The sequence below is a fragment of the Hypomesus transpacificus genome, chromosome 6 (genome assembly GCF_021917145.1).
Source record: "Hypomesus transpacificus isolate Combined female chromosome 6, fHypTra1, whole genome shotgun sequence".
NCBI classification, from domain to species: Eukaryota; Metazoa; Chordata; class Actinopteri; order Osmeriformes; family Osmeridae; genus Hypomesus; species Hypomesus transpacificus.
The window spans coordinates 7,689,698-7,706,274 of NC_061065.1; the positions used below are offsets into that span (position 1 = coordinate 7,689,698).

Genomic DNA, 16,577 nt, shown 5'->3' on the forward strand with positions numbered 1-16,577 from the left:
CTAATAAATTCTAAAATACTTTAGCTGTAGATTCAAGGTTTTGCCACCAATGTTGTTGGCATGGTTGTTAAAGCGTTTGCTCTCAAGAGTGGCAAAAACGAGGAGAAGTTCCCTGTTGGCTGCCCTTCACATGAGTGCCCCTTTGTGACACTGCCCAATGTCCCCCAACTGCCACTTTGTGACACTGCCCAAGGTCACCACCCAACACAACCGCAGACGAGAAGTCAAGTTGTGACACACTTCATGCAATAAATTATGACAATGTGCCCTCTACAGCAAGAATATCCCACTAGGTGTCTTAAATAGTGCCCACCCAGAGGAGAAAACGTGATTTGGTGCCTTTACAAAGGTCCTGGTATGTTCCCTAAAAATGTACAAGTCATGTATCGCAAATAACTGTCTAATATTGACACAAAATAAGTAAACAAATATCTTTGTATGTCATATGTACATTTTATTACAATAGCATTCGCTACAACTGTATTTGTAGAAGGAAAAACTTGAAATAGCCTATAATTTGTAATGCATTAAGATAACATTTTAATGTAAAGACAAAAAAGACTGTACATACATTTGTTCCCCCCCCCCCCAAAAAAAAGTTACAACTGTCACAGTACCCTTGTTGCCATGCAAATACAATCCTTCCACAAACCTCAGAGGCCAGGCCTCATTGTCAAAATTCAAGATTCTCTCCTCACGTTTGGTTGTGCACTAGTCCACTAGAACGAAATAAATGGGGTTCTGTATTTTGATACCGTATAAATTGTTTCACAAGCAACATGGTAGCGCCAAAGGGTGTTTAGTCAGTGTCCCATGGCAGAGCAGTTACTGAAGTATGGGTGTTGGCTTAATCCCTTTCCTCTTGGGAACCGGTTATCTCTGGTACCCCTCCCACCCATCCCTCTTGTGCCCATGGAAGTAGCTACCCGGCTACTGTGGTAGCAATTATAAGATGAAAGGAAAGAATTGGACGTGGATATCTGAAATATGCCCATGTAAAAAAAAAAAAAAAAAAAAAAAAGAAGAAAAAGTTAGGTACACGATTTGGAAACTATGGATATCTGGTGCCCTGCTAACCACTGAGGACAACCACTTCAAGTATCTTGTGTCTGAGAGGTACAATGGGTGTATATCTGCTGACCGGCTTGTATGTGGCCTCGTGCGTTATCTGATTGGACAGAGGCCTGAGGTGAGGCGATGAGGATGTTCCTACCCAGGTGGGCGACGACACCTGCAGAAGGAGAAAAAGAATGAGAAGCAGCACTTACACCCTGCGTGAGGACTTCCTCGTCAACGGAACGCTTACTTGCCACAGTCTTTGGCTCTCTTCCTGTGTTTCTTCCTTCTTGGTCTGGTCCTGCCTGACACATGGCTAGAGGAAAAACTAGCATCACGATTATGATGTGGTTCAAGTTATGATACAGATAAGTCTCTCTCTTACCTTTTATTATTCATTTGGACCAGTCTGGGTCTAAAACAACAATAGAAGAGGTATAATTACTTACAGTATGTTCTATTCACACGCTACACTGGGACATGAGATTCATATTTGAATTTAGAACAGATTCTGGCTATTCTATTTGAAAGTATGGCTAAGATTCAGCGGTATTCATGTCGTTCATTAAGGTCTGCTGGAAGTGTCATACCTGCACTCACAGATCTGGTGCTCCACAAACGTCAGCTCCACATACTGCTTCTTCCTATGAGATGGAGTTATCCTCAACAGCTTCAACACAGATACAAGAGAGATAAGATAGAGAGATAAAAACACAGTGAATTGACAGGGAGTCAGATAGCTGAGCGGTGAGGGAGTCAGGCTAGTAATCAGAAGGTTGCTGGATCGATTCCCCGCCGTGCCAAATGACGTTGTGTCCTTGGGCAGGACACTTCACCCTACTTGCCTCGGGGGGAATGTCCCTGTACTTACTGTAAGTCGCTCTGGATAAGAGCGTCTGCTAAATGTAAATGTAAATTGTGAACCATCAGCTGGTTGTGTGACCGGTAATTGGTTTCTATTGGTGCCTTTATTTTTCGAGGGGGAGCGTTGTGTTTGGGAGAGGGCAGAGGGCTAGCTTGTACGTAGAGGAGTGAATCCGCCACACCTGCATGGTGACGTTGCGGGTAAGAGTGGGCGTGCACTCCAGGTTTTCGTCTCCACAGCAACCAGAGCAGCGCCAGAGGGGTACGCACGCGGGGCTGTAGATGTGCTCCACCCCTCCGGGATACTCCTGCTCTACGTCAACCGATCTCTCCATCGAGCGACACAGGCTCCTCCCCCACACCTCGTGAAACAGCATGACTGCAGAGGGAGAGACAGGATTCAACAGACCACTCACCTGATGCTGATAACTGAACTGGGCAAACAGTTTCTTTTACTGCACAACAGTGAAACAATATGTGTTGATGTGAAGGATTGTTTCGGCTTGTGAGTGCACCTGAAGTCAGTGTTTGAAATTAGCACTGACCTCTCGAGGGATCTTCATCTGGAAGATGAGAATTCTGAAAATAAACAGTAAAAGGGGTCAGATGGCTGAGCGGTTAGGGAGTCGGGCTATTAATCATAAGATTGTTGGTTTGATTCCCGGCCGTGCCAAATAACGTTGTGTCCTTGGGCAAGACACTTCACCCAACTTGCCTCAAGGAGAATATCCCTGTCTTTACTGTAAGTTTCTCTAGATAAGAGCGTCTGCTAAATGAGTAAATGTGAAAAGGTTTGATGTAAAATACATCACCAGCTTTATGGGGCATGCTGCTTGCTTTATAAATGGCCAGACTGTAATATACAGGGGGGAACTACTTTCCTCAGGCCTACAGGGAAATCTGTTTCCCCTGTGTTCTCAGTGTAAAAGAATGGTGCATAGATGAAACTCCTAATATATACAATTCACAGTAACGTACATCACCAGCATCACTGTATTGCTTTATCAATGGCCAGATTGTAATATACGGGGAGGGATAGACTTGCCACCCATCCCGTATAATACGGGATCGTATTGGAAAATAAAATGGACCAAAAAAAAATCTAATTGTGGCGGCCCGCCACAAATAAATCAATGTATGTGAAACACTGGATATGAAAAAGCCACTTTCATCATCGTGCAGTTGAGTAGCATCATCTAGTGGCAGACAGAGTGTAGTACACATGAACAAAGGGGGCTGCACTAAAGTTTCAGTTCATTGGAAGTAAACCAATAGGGTGAAATATACACACCAGAGTATAATACAAAAAACACTCTCCATACTCACCAAATTAGGGCTTAGGTGTTATGTTTATTCTAAATTTATGTCTACCCTCACATGGCAGGCACAGCAAAGCAGGGTTCATGGGGGACAAACCACTCATAGACTCTCCAGAAGCAATGTGGGCGTTCGGTCAGTACATCATGGGTATTTTCAGGTTGAATGAGAGCTGACAGTTCAAATGAACACGTAGTATGGGTGATTTATATGTTATAATGACATCTACACATTCTTTACAAGCATTGACTGTTGATGATAAATTAAACTTGAAATATATTGCTTGTGGCTCAAATGAAACAATCAGGACATGTATTTGCATGCAGTCAGTGGCAATGATACGAAAAACTGGATGCTGACCACTGAATTAGAATTCTATGGTATTCTAATTACGTTAATGGAAACTGAATTCCACCCTCTGAGGCCGGTCACTGGACCGTGACTATAAAACTACATCATACAATGTTCTGTTTGTCTATGTGTAGGTCCTTGTTTCAACAAACTCACTCTCATTTCAATGGTTCTTTCCACAGGAACATAAACAAAAACATACAACTGCAAACAGTGATGAACAGTCCTCACAAACAAAAGAAGAGACCCAGTTCTTTGGTCTGTGCTCCTAAACTGAGCCCTGACAGTTTTTGGGTAGTCATCCTTGACCCCAGATATCACCCAGTTCAGGACATGGAGGACTAAATAAGCCCAAACTAGGCAGAGACATATTGCATCACAAAGTCCACTGATTGGTCACGTACAGCACGACATCAAGGCAGCCATATGCCAGCGAGACTCTATGATCCCCAATGGTGATACCAGCCAAAAGAAATAAGTTAGACACAATCTATTCTTTGTTAATCATCCAACATTACAACCTCAAATGTCAACTTTCTTTTTTATATCTATGCCATTGTCTTTTATAAATGTCAGACTCATTTTACAGAGCAGTGGAGAGACAATAATTAATATTTTTGTTGGGTTTTGGACGATTTCATTCCCCTCATGGACTCATGCAGTCCCAGCTGGGCTTGTTTCAATGGGCCTAATAAATCACACCATTCTCCGCTGTTCAACACTACTCCATCACCCACAGCCTGCTGGCACAATAGGAACTATATGAGATACCTTCTCTCTCTCTGGGTTTCAGCTGGGCTGACTCCAATTCCCAGAGGATCCAGATTACACAAGCCAGAAGAGGCAGTATGAGCTGAAGCTGCTCTACACTGGTCAGTATCCCATTCTTTCAGAGTAGACTTGGCAGAAGAGATGAGCTCATTAAGTAGGTCTACTCCATTCTAAATATGGGGTTTGAATATCAGAAAAAAACAAACACAAACTGAGGAGCAGGACATTTGTGTCGAAAAATACTATGATTTGAGGTAAAGGACCGACTGAAAGTCTTTCACCTGGAGAAGGAGCCTCTGTCGGTGTACTTAAGCCCCTGTGCAGCAGTATCTCTGTGTGCAGTATGCTGCTGGATGTGTGTGTCTGTGTGTATCTGATCCTCTAATGGCCTCATGTGGTGCTTCAATAGGAGGGTGCACCTGTGCAGTCACATCTAACGTTCCCCACAATACTTCCATGGGCCTCAACCAATGACTAATCCTCACTTAGCTTTCTGGCAATAGCATTCAGCATCCTTTATCACCCCTCTGACCACACACACACGCTCGTATATGTCACCTGGATACCGTACATTGATCACACAAACACCATCTGCACCTGAGACTGTTGCTTACAGACTCCAGGTTTCCCCCCCATCCAAGATATGTAACAATGTAAACATAAAGGCAGGGCAGATGTATTCAGTCCCAGGAGTGTGGATGCTACAGCTGTATCTTCGGACTTTGTCGTGTAAATATCTTAATACATGAATAATCGGTATTACACAGCCACTATAAACAGTATTGTAAACATCCTACCCAGTTTAAACTACACACTACGATTCCCAGAAGATGTCAGAGAGCTGTTGCGTATCCTCAGCTGTAGTCAGATATGGCGTTCATATGTTACAGTGGTTGCCCTCTGTCAAAGTAAGCCTTGGAAAAAAAATAGCCCTAAATGTGACTCTTATTACTATTTCACGTGAAGTGGTAATAGAAGTCACATTTAAGGCCAGAGAATGCATGAGAGGGCTCCTCCCATATAAGGCCGGCTTTGATGTTGTGTCCAAATAGATATAGAAGGTAAATAAACGAATAATCCACGCATTGTATGTGAATTTCAAAGGATTATCTTGATTTCATTCAATTGGGTATTTTTTCAAGGGAGTTCTCGATACAGCATAGAGTATTAAAAAGCCACAGTACAATACAAAATAAACTGCAATACAGTTTTGTTAGTTTTTTCTGTACTTTTTAGTTTTTATAATCATTATCATCGTGGTATATTCAAGTAGTAATGGCAGCCTGCCTACGTCTTAGGTTGTCAGGTTTCTAAAATTAATTGTTAGTCACATTCGTTTGTTTCTGACAACTCAAACAGTCAACGTTAACTCAAACGTGAAAGTTTCATAAGAAATATTAATTCCATTTGGGAAAAAAACGTAATTCGTTTACCTGAGCAGGTGGCAATTGAAGGAGAAGAGTGGCTAAAATCTGCGATACACCGACAAGAGAATGCATCTTGAAAGTTCAGGTTTCCGTTGATAATAAGGTCAAATTTATATGTATGTGATAGAAAAGGTACTGCCGAAAGCAGCAGCCGTGAACAGCCGTGAGTCAGGGTCTGTGGATGGGAACATTATCCCGCGCTGCTGAAAAAACACTTTGAGAAGGGGAGATCCTCTTCAAAACCCGCAAACAAGTAGGCTACGCTACGCTATCAAACAAGCATCATTTTTTCATGTGGCGCACCGTACACTTATATAAAAATGCCATAACTTGATCTCACAGAACATTAAGTTGAGTTGTTAGAGGTACATCCGATCATAGAAACGTGCGAAGCATTGCCCCTTTATTTTCTCTCTCTCCATTTCTCTCTTTTTTCTTCTCTATCAACCTCCCGATTCCAATGTGTAACTACAATCAATCGGAAAAACAGTTTAAAATCTAGCTTGCTTTCTTTGTTTATTTAGTTTTCACCCCCAAGTCAGGAATTGCCTTTCGTAGTGGGGCTCCCCCCTATGAGATTAACACACACACACACACATTCCACAAACATAGTTTATCAGTTTGTATGTGTGACTGCGAGTTTACTGGACGGCAAGAATGAAGGAGGATTCCTTTCAGAGTTTCTGCTCATGTTTGGAGCTGCAAGGGTGATAACCTCAGACCAGTGTCTGTGCCCAGACAAGGGACCACCCTCCCTGCGCCAACGTACATAAACAAACACAGACCAGACATCTATACAACCCTTAGTCATGATTATACCTAAGAAGTTTGACAAGAGCCGTGTTTCCGACTTGGAGACAGAAAATGATTAAAACATGGGATTGATTAAAAAATCCCAAACTAAATACACTCAACAAAACAGAGCAGCCACAGGTGCTTCATGTGAAATCCCCTCATAAGATGTTTGTTCAGCTATTGGGGCATGAAGCACACCTAGTTTGAGGTGCCCTTCCGCAACCCTAACTCTCCCAAGGCTACAGTCCTGGCTACAGTCCTGTTTATAAAGCCAGAGTGATTTACAAGCTAATTAAGAAGGTCTGTTTTGAATGTGAAGAGATAATGGGGATGGATGATCCTGTCCCTGTCACTGACTGCCTCTCTCATCTCACACAGCGATAATGGTTGGTTTGGTGTTTGTACAGAAGAGTTCTCATTCCCACAAGATTCTGATGTAAGCCTGATAATCAAAGTATGAAAAATGAATAACCTTCATCTGCTGTAGGAATGAACTGACTTTTCAGTTGGGGGGGGGGGGGGGGGAAATACACATAATACTGCCAGAGAGTCAAACACACCTATATACTCAACGTTGAGTCATCTGTTGATTCTAAACGACTCCTCCTTATTCTTGCACCACTCAGGCTTGACTGTATAGGAGTCAGGGAGTCATCTTTTCGCTCAGGATCCTATGGCGGGGGTGAAGGCATAAAGACAGCTGCTGCTTCCTGTCCCTGGGAACCATGAGGACACCCAAGTCCCAGCCCACCCCCAGTCCCCTCTGGGGGAGAGGGGGGAGGGAGATGAGGCAAGTGGAGGATGGAGGGATGGTTGGGGTGTTCCCATGGTTGCACAGCAGGTGGGAAAGTTCAGAGCCACCATGGGATACCCCATCCATACATCCAGATGTAGATATACTGTATGCAGGAGGACAAAGGGCTCACAATCTGGAAAAAGACTTGTCTCTGGAGAGCTGATGTACTGGCCTTCTGGATTCCCATATGGCAAATGCATGCCACCATTCACATGAAACACAGAGAATCTCTCAGAGCTCTGTCTTCATTATTGTAACAACTTTTTCCACTTCTCGATTTATTTTTTTGGCACCGTGTCCTCTTGAAAGCCTGTATCATTCGAGTCCCTAAATGAAGACGCGTTCTCAGGATAACTGTGGCCTTGCTTTGGCTGTTCAGGGTGAATTATGTCCTCTACGGTTCACTGCGCCTAACCTAGGTGTTCCCACAGTACCACAAGAATAACCACCAGAGAGATGGTTCTGGAAACTGCATATTATTAGAGACAGAAGTCAGAAAGAGACAGAGAGACGAGAGGGATTTACGTCTAAATGCTGTGACTGAATCATGTGCTGTTTGGCCCATTCATATTCTTATTTTTATATGTATTTTATCATTTACATTTTAAATTGTTTTATTTTCTGGATTGTTAGTTCCCAGGATTGGTTAGACTACTGTACTTTTATACTTTTTGATTGTAGATCAGTATGTTTATTGTTTGCACCTTCCGGCCACAGTAAATTCCATGTTTGTGTAAACCTACATGGCGAATAAAACCTAATTCTGATTATAATGAAACATCAATCTGTGGATTTCCCAGAGTCTCTGTGCCAACCTCTGGATCCAGGTGCATCTTGGCTCCTGTCACTGCTTCCCAGACAAATAGTATCTAACAGACACACTATGATTGATTTCCCCTGTGGGACAAACAATTACAGTCTCACTCTTGCACATTAAAGGATACTCACGCTTCAAGTCTGAATGTGAGTGAATGGCTTGCTCAGTTTGTTTCCTTCAGACAGCAATTCACTGTTCAGTATTGCCCAACGCCCATGTGGGATTCATAATGTATCTCCTGGCCCAGATCACAAGATATATGAATTTTTTGTTGATTTAATATAACAGTTAAACCATAGGCATATGGCCTCCAAAGAGAAGTCAGCTGTAGGATTGCACTAAATCTATTGATGTTGGATTGAGATCTCTGGGATTGTGCAGTAAACTGATACGGTCCCAAGAGGGGAAAAAAACATGCATTTGAGGGTCAAGGGTTTATCACTTGGGTTTTCCTGGAGCTTATTCATTGTTCTGAATTCAAACACAAACGCTGGGGCGTGATCTTACAGCTTCTTTACAACCGACCACATCAGTGTTGCATCACAGCCGGTACTTTCCCTGCGATTCTTAAAACAAGTGTTTTCAGTCTTCCTTTACCCATTTCTCTGTCCAAATCCGTTTTACATTTCATAGGAAACTGTGCTGTCTCAAGAACATCCTAGTTCCCACGTCAAACTGCTGTGAACCAGCCTGCTCTGGTAAGGCCTGCAGTGACTCTGGTTAGGCCTGCAGTGGCTCTGGTTAGGCCTGCAGTGGCTCTGGTTAGGCCTGCAGTGGCTCTGGTTAGGCCTGCAGTGGCTCTGGGTAGGCCTGCAGTGGCTCTGGTTAAGCCTGCAGTGGCTCTGGTTAAGCCTGCAGTGGCTCTGGTTAAGCCTGCAGTGGCTCTGGTTAGGCCTGCAGTGGCTCTGGTTAGGCCTGCAGTGGCTCTGGTTAAGCCTGCAGTGGCTCTGGTTAGGCCTGCAGTGGCTCTGGTTAGGCCTGCAGTGACTCTGGTTAGGCCTGCAGTGGCTCTGGTTAGGCCTGCAGTGGCTCTGGTTAAGCCTGCAGTGGCTCTGGTTAGGCCTGCAGTGGCTCTGGTTAGGCCTGCAGTGGCTCTGGTTAGGCCTGCAGTGGCTCTGGTAAGGCCCGAGGTGGCTCTGCAGGCCGACCTGAACCGAAGACGTGAGCTCCAGACCCCCGTCTTCCCAGGGACCTCCGGCCTCTCCCTCCAGCCTGTTGGATCATATTAGTAGAATATACAGCTGACAGTTTGATCACTCCTCTGGGACAGAGTATCATTATCTTCAAAGTATAGGCGGGTGTCTGTCTGTAACCCATCTTCAAACAATCCCCCTGCTGCTGTCTCATTTCCTGGAGAACGCGGAGGGAGCGTTAGGCCCCGTCCTTCTCAGAAGAACTTTCGCTACTTCCTAGTAGGAACGGCTTTGAGACCGTCTATGTGAGAACAATGTGGAAAATTACATGCGTGTGTTCTAACTTGCTGGTGACAAGAAAAATAAAACAAGCTGTGTAAAATAGAACTTCAGAAACAGGGGTCCAGGAATGTTTATTTAGCAATGTTGATTCAATAAAGAGCGAGGGGGCAGATTAGGAAATCCGTACATGGCTATAAAACAATAAATAAAGGCAAATTATTCAAACTGAATCGTAGCGTAGAAGCATGGTATTGGAGTTGCATTTACAATGAACACAAGGCAAATTCACAAAGCCAAATCTCTACAGGAGTTATGAGTTAGCACGCATGAAAAATCACAACAACTGCTCATGTGGTTGACCTACAGTTTCTTAGGAGTCGCCATCAAAAGGATCACTAAATCTCAGGCAAGAGGTTTAACATGAAGGGAGTTGCTCGGCAGGGGATACAGAGAGGGGAATCAGATCCATGCGTCTAGCCTAAAGGCTAGTCAGCAGTGTCAACATGACCTCCAGGTTAACAAAGGCTTAAAGGGCCACTTTTCATGGACTCTAACCTCTCGGAGAATCGGCACATCTAATCAATTTGCAGCACTCTTGCTGGAAGATGACAGGCTCTTCATGTGCTTCAGGCTAGCTGTATAACACTAAGGCTCTCAGAAAGAGGCACGCAGAAACAGATGCATTCTTGGGACTTGACAGTGAGGGGGGTGAGATGTCGGGAGTTTCTCAGCAGTCTGAAGTGGCTTCCTCTCTACGTCCACGCTCGAGAATTCAAGATGGCCGACAAGTAAGAACATATGGTCACCCTCTCTAATCAACCCTCTCTATAACCTCCAAACCGAGGTGAGAAAATCAGTAGAGGAAGCCACCAAACTGCTTAGCCACAACCGTTAGTCCACATAATTGTGGAGTCGATGAATGCTGTCGTGTGAAAGTTGGATTCTGACTGCTTGTGCGTTTATTTCTCAGTGGAGAAGGCTCTCTTCATGAGGGGAGGGGGGGTCTTCCCGGCGTCGTAGACCGACTCTGGGGGTGGGGAGCTCAGGGAGCACCAGTCTGGGATGCGGCCCGTCTGGTTGTAGTAGTCCCGGGAGATGGAGCGACTCCCCAGGATGTCCTGAAGGGCTCCGAAGATCGCTCCTGAAGGAGGGAGAGGACAGCAGGGAGCCCACGTCAACACTGCTGGAAGTCTGGCTGCTTCGGAGGAGCGTTTCAATGATATCTGTACAGATGATGACATCTGCTGGTGGTGGTGGTAGTAGTGGTAGTAGTAAAAGATAATGGCACAATGGAACTACACAAACCACCTTACCTGCTCTAATCAAATAAAGCTCTATTTGTGCAAAGCTTGTTCTGTGACTGTATAGTCACAGAGGGTTTCTCGTACGCCTATAGAACTGCGCCTAACCCAACCTCTACATTCCCCATGAATGAGTTGACGTACTTAGGGCATTGTACTGATGTTTAAGTGTGAACCCTGTGTAATGTGTGTCTTCCTACCTCCCAGCCACGCTGTGCAGTTGGGCTTGGCAGGTGGAGAGTGCAGGCGAAAGGTTTTGGTGGCCAGGGCATCGCAGTACTGGGGTTTCTCCACCAGGAGGCGTATCTCAGCCATCAGGCGGTGTAGGAAGCCAGGCAGCATGGCTGTGCCCCCGATCACCACCAGATTCTCAGACAGGGCCTTCCTTGTGTCTATGGGGCACTGCAGGGGGAAAACACACACAGCAGATACAAATATAGATCACACAAAGGCTCAGCCTAGATTGGATACAATACATACTGAGCCATTTAGATGAGTCCAAAATTAGTCAAAAAATATCCTCCCCCTTGACTATAACAGCTTTCTTTTTACATGTTGTGGGCAGCACTAGAAAAGCACCCTGTGTTCTCAGATGATGAGAAGAGCAGACCACTCTATTGCTCTGTATTTCTATGGCCACGTGCAGAAACTAGCGGACAGACATTTACTTAGAAATAAATAGTGATAGATAAACTGAAGAAGACCTTCGTGTAACACAAGTGAGTTATAGATCCACAGAAGCCTCAGAAAACACCAAACACTAAGTGTACCCGACACCGCTTCAGATTGAGTGAGTGTGTGTGTGTGTGTGTGTTGGTGTGTGTGTGTGTGTGTGAGTGTGTAAGTAAGTGTGGCTGGCTGGCTGAAACATCACTCCATAGGGACCGATGAACAGACTATTGCTTACAGTGCACCTGACGTGAGGTTTTACAAGGAGAGTAATGGAGAGTTCTTGGCCTATAGAGATGAACAGGCTGTCCAGGCCTGCTCTGCTCGCTGTCCCTTCTCAGGAAACGACCACCCCTCACCCCTCACCACACCCCACCCCTCACCACACCACACCCACTGCAGAGGATGTGGGTTGCCACGGCAACAACAGAACAGTGGGAGTTCTTTTACAGATCTAATTGTAAAAAAAATCTTTTTAACGAAATTGTCTAAATATGGTAATGAAATGTCTGCTTTCATAGTAATGGGGAAATTCCAGATGGAGGTTATGGTGACCCAAACGTAGCAGTTTTTTTCTTCTTTCCCTAAATAGCTAAATCTCATTATTTCTTAGTGGTGGCGAGACTTTCTGTTTAAAGTTGAAGCGAGTGAGTTAGCGAATGAGTTGGTCTGTTACCTTGACCAAAGCATCCAGAATCAGAGTGGCCACGCTCTTTTCCTCGTTGTCCTGTTCAAAGAGCATCTCCATGACTGAATCCCTGGAGAGACAAACAAACAAGAGACCTTCATTATACAGCAGCATCACACCAGTCAGTCCCTGCTCAATGGAACTTTCATTTCATTAATTAATGCGGTGCCTGAAAAAGACACTCAGTCAAGCCAACACTGAGAATCCAACCCTGCTCTCATTCAGAGACCTTCTATGAGACAACATGTCTTGTGACAACCTAGATTCAGTAATAGAAGGTGACCCACATAATTCAGGAGGAAGCACTGAATATTAAAACATATCTGTATTTTATAAACCTTCTAGACCAGGGGTCTCCAACCCTGTTCCTGGACCTGCCAGTATTTTTTTGCTCCGACACTTGTCTAGAATACCTGATTCTAATCATTTGCTGGTTGGTCAGGTAACTCATGTGGAATCAGGTTAAATAAGTGTGGTTGGAGCAAAAACCAACAGGCAGGTCCTTCTCCAGGAACAGGTTGGAGACCCCACAACTTATCCTGCTGTGAGTGAGTAGAAAAACAATCATTCATAGTAAGGGCACTGGTTGTACTAGTTATTGTGATAAGCAAGTACCTAATTGGTCCCTTTATATGAAGAATCTTCTCCCCGTCCAATGGATACTCAACATCTGGGGGTGGAGTTGGACGCTGCGAGCAGATAGGTTGCAGATGAACACACATACCTCGGAGGGTAACCATCAAAGTGCTTTTATGAATCCTGTGATTTCTTTTATAGTGTAGAGGAAGAAACCAGCAGGGGTAGTCACATTCCAGTATTCATGCTTCCATAATCTTACTAGCCCATCTGGCTGGGGTGACACTGACCTCAGCTGTGCCTTCCAGGTTAAACTTTGCCTTCTGGATGTTCTGGCCTCTCTGCAGGTCGCTGACAAAACATGTCCTGACTGGAGAATCAGCAACGAATCAGAGATGTGATGGTCCACATGGGCCCAGGTCAGACATGTCATACTGTATACACTGATAACCTGACCTTTAATCAACTGGAAAGAACAGAAAGATCCTCAGACCAAACTGTGGAGAACCTACCCTTGATGTCTTCCACAATCTCCTCTGGGATGGACCCTAGGAAGAAAGGAGAGCATGGAGAGAAATGATTGTTTTTTTACAACCCGCTTCTCCGATTGAACCTTTTTCTTTTCATCTCATCTCAGTCACTTTTCTAAATGACTGCAGAAAGATTTCTACGTTGAAGCACAGCCCTGTTTCTTTCTCTCCTAGTGCCCTTTCCTTCATCTGCACTAATCTGAGGTCAACTGAGATGACACGAGAGAGATGAGATTTATTCCTATATGTTGAATGTATGCACCTTCCTGCCAAAGTAAATTCCTTGTCTGTGCAATCTTTCATGGCGATTAAAACCCTTTCTGATTCTGAGTCACACTATTGATATTCACAAGTGCACTTCACTGAAGCAAACATGTATTTATCAGTCCTAGAGAAACCCCAAAAGAACTATACTGACAGCATCTATAGTTGGGGGGGTCAGATGGCTGAGCGGTTAGGGAGTTGGGCTATGAATCAGAAGGCTGTTAATTCGATTCCCGGCCGTGCCAAATGACGTTGTGTCCTTGGGCAAGGCACTTCACCCTACTTGCCTCAGGGAGAATGTCCCTGTACTTACTGTAAGTCGCTCTGGATAAGAGCGTCTGCTAAATGATTAAAATGTAAATGTAAAATGTAGTTGACTGGAGAACCAGTTGAAATTTGTCGAGATCGCTGCAAAGGTAGAGTTTGGCAGCCTAGAGGAGGGTACTAGTGCGTGCCTGTGTTCATTATTGATGTGTATCAGGCCTCCCTGGTCTGCACCATCACTAGAGCTGCATTCTCCACATGATGATTCACTGAACAACAGAACACTGTCCTCCACCTCGATACAGGAAGGAACAAGGGAGGAACGGCTCAAACTAAATGTGAGTAGATTTATAATTTAAAAGCGAGAGAGGATTTCCTTCCTGGTGCATCACAGGAAAACAACCGCTTATAAATGCATCATGCTGCATGACTTGTCAGGGCCTTTGAGTGAGATTGGTGGTAATGTAAATCTTACCTATAACTGTAGGTAGACTTTGGCCTGTGGTGGAGTCTGAGTCTACAGTGCACTGCTCCTCCAGCAGGCTCTCTAACTCCCTGAGGGTAAAACACACACACAAACGTAGAGGAGGGTGAGATGGATATAGATAGAACTCAAGTTAGTTTCCTGTGGCTTAGTGCACGACATAGGCAAACAGCCACGCATGCATAATTTTTTCCCATCCCCACAGAGTCACATAATTACTTATGAATGGCTTTTCCGCCCAAAGGCAATGCCTCCCAGGCAGACAGGATGGGGATACACTCATAGACCTAATTATTGAGTTAAGGAATTAAAGCTTAACGCAACATATATATATATTTGATCTCTTACAGTTTTCTAACTTAAAACTCAAAAAACGTAACCCAAAAAGACGGTATTGATGACACTGGCCTATACAATAAACATTTTGTTTCTGTCCACGGGGAAAGGATACAGGTAGAACCAGTGTCTCTGTGTACCCACAATCCATCACCAACCCTGAATTAATGCCCAGGGTCATGATGGACATGAGATGACTTGGAGCAAACAGCACAGAGGGAACCTGGAAAAGACAAAACGAGGAGATAAACATAATGCCTACGTAGAAACCAAAGTATTCACACACAGATCAAATCAAATGTATTTGTATAGCCCTTTTTTTACAAGCAATGTCACAGAGGGCTTCACATCCGCCCATAGAACTGGCTGAGGGGCACAGGTGATTAGTACTCAGTTCCAGTTACCTCAAACTGTTTGAAGAAGACCTTGGTAAGGATCTCTCTGAAGTGGGAGGGGCAGAGGATGGACTCAATGATGACAACTCTCCTATCACGGGGGTTCACCAGCAGATGCCTGGGTTGATGAAACAGCATTTTGTTCATTCGAGCTAAAAAATGCTGCGCAAAAGGATTGGTGGCACAATGTGAAAACAATCTTCCACACCACATATAGTAGAGACTCACCTGAAGTAGAGAGTGTGGATGAACTCTTTGAGATTGGCATATAGCTCTTCTGTGTTGATGTTGTACTGGACCACTTTGATTGACTGTTAAGAATGAATCATAAACGGAGACTCGCAATGAGACAAAAACTCTCTCCTGCATTACAACCAAGAATCAACGATGATACAAACTAACGAGCTCTACAACATCCAAAATGCTAAACTGATATCAAAGTCTGACACTACTAACTTGTTGTTGTCCCGGCTTCTGAATTTCGCTGGGTATGATAAACCTGGGACCCGTCTCTCCCGCAAAACCACATCTTCAAGACAAAAACAATACAAGTTAGAAAGCTAGCCTAATGGTGCCATAATATTTATCTTGACTTCATTCCATTTACTGCCATTCTTGTTTATGTTGCACAGAGACAAAAGACATACTGTTTATCACAGAGAAGCTAGCTAAACTCATATGACCTGCCCTAGGCAAAACCTTCTCAGTTGCAAGGTATTAACCAGCTATGTTAGCTAGATAGCATTGGATTAGCTATATGTCTCGAGATATAACCGATTGTACATTTAGTTCTTAGTAGGTAGTGTGATAACTAAGTGTATGCATGAACTTCGAGACTAGTTATTCCATATCGCTAGAGCTACCGTTAGCAAAACAAAAGCTAGCTAGCAAGGCTAACCCTAACCCTAGCAAGTTATTTAGCAAGCTAGCAGTGTAGTACTCTCGACTTGTCTGCAGCGCTATGCAGTATGCTAACCATAAATGTATTCGCAATCATTGCTAACAAGCTAACATTTGCTAGTAGCTAACAAAATACTTACTTTGTATATGATGCTCCTAAATCTATGACGACAGCGGTTTTCTCCCCTCCACTACCCAACCCTTCAAATAAGGGCATTGTAATCCAAATGTAATAATATATTTCTTATAAAAGATTATCCACACAGTCTGTTTGCTATGCAACGATAATGTTGACTCTCAGCTGGGTTGGGCGGGGTCCTCGTTTTGATGGAAGGACGTCCGCAGAAATGCCTGATGGAAAATGCTTTGCGTTCGTTGGCAAAAGTTGACCAGAATGCCATTGCAACACCGACAAGTCCCCAACATCCCCGTAGGAGGTTTTGAGCAATTAGGTTTAAGATATTTACATTATCATTACGTTAACTTTTTCTGACGAGCCTTGATAGTGTTAGAGTACACTTAATAGAATTTAACTTTTTGGATGTATCACTTTTTTCAGCA

The 16,577-nt window shown here is 44.1% G+C and overlaps 2 protein-coding genes across 2 annotated transcripts; both read right to left on the reverse strand.

Annotated features, from left to right (window-relative positions):
• Positions 1-453: 453 nt before the first annotated feature.
• Positions 454-2,479, reverse strand: LOC124468889 (placenta growth factor-like). The gene is made up of 6 exons (XM_047021913.1): positions 2,466-2,479; positions 2,103-2,299; positions 1,647-1,726; positions 1,442-1,471; positions 1,307-1,372; positions 454-1,231 (listed from the first exon to the last, which is right to left on the reverse strand). Exons 2-6 carry the CDS (start codon positions 2,295-2,297, stop codon positions 1,210-1,212), a joined length of 393 nt encoding a protein of 130 aa, XP_046877869.1. The 5' UTR covers positions 2,298-2,299; positions 2,466-2,479; the 3' UTR covers positions 454-1,209.
• A 7,245-nt stretch (positions 2,480-9,724) lies between these two features.
• On the reverse strand, positions 9,725-16,331 carry actr10 (actin related protein 10). Its single transcript, XM_047021164.1, has 13 exons — positions 16,157-16,331; positions 15,573-15,645; positions 15,345-15,427; positions 15,126-15,234; positions 14,837-14,944; positions 14,605-14,672; positions 14,377-14,456; positions 13,356-13,391; positions 13,134-13,213; positions 12,883-12,956; positions 12,256-12,337; positions 11,111-11,312; positions 9,725-10,750 (listed from the first exon to the last, which is right to left on the reverse strand). The coding sequence occupies exons 1-13, from the start codon at positions 16,231-16,233 to the stop codon at positions 10,569-10,571; spliced, it is 1,254 nt and encodes a 417-aa protein (XP_046877120.1). The 5' UTR covers positions 16,234-16,331; the 3' UTR covers positions 9,725-10,568.
• Between the last annotated feature and the right edge of the window lie 246 nt (positions 16,332-16,577).

Excerpts from the sequence above, each read along its gene's own strand:
- actr10 (XM_047021164.1), bottom strand. The coding sequence starts at position 16,233 with ATGCCCTTATTTGAAGGGTTGGGTAGTGGAGGGGAGAAAACCGCTGTC. Across the intron at positions 15,428-15,572 it reads AGAAGCCGGGACAACAACAA|TCAATCAAAGTGGTCCAGTA; the intron begins GTTAGTAGTGTC and ends CATTCTTAACAG. Across the intron at positions 10,751-11,110 it reads CTGCACAGCGTGGCTGGGAG|GAGCGATCTTCGGAGCCCTT; the intron begins GTAGGAAGACAC and ends TCCCTCCTTCAG.
- LOC124468889 (XM_047021913.1), bottom strand. The coding sequence starts at position 2,297 with ATGCTGTTTCACGAGGTGTGGGGGAGGAGCCTGTGTCGCTCGATGGAG. Across the intron at positions 1,727-2,102 it reads CCCGCAACGTCACCATGCAG|CTGTTGAGGATAACTCCATC; the intron begins GTGTGGCGGATT and ends TCTGTGTTGAAG. Across the intron at positions 1,373-1,441 it reads GTCCAAATGAATAATAAAAG|CCATGTGTCAGGCAGGACCA; the intron begins GTAAGAGAGAGA and ends TTTTTCCTCTAG.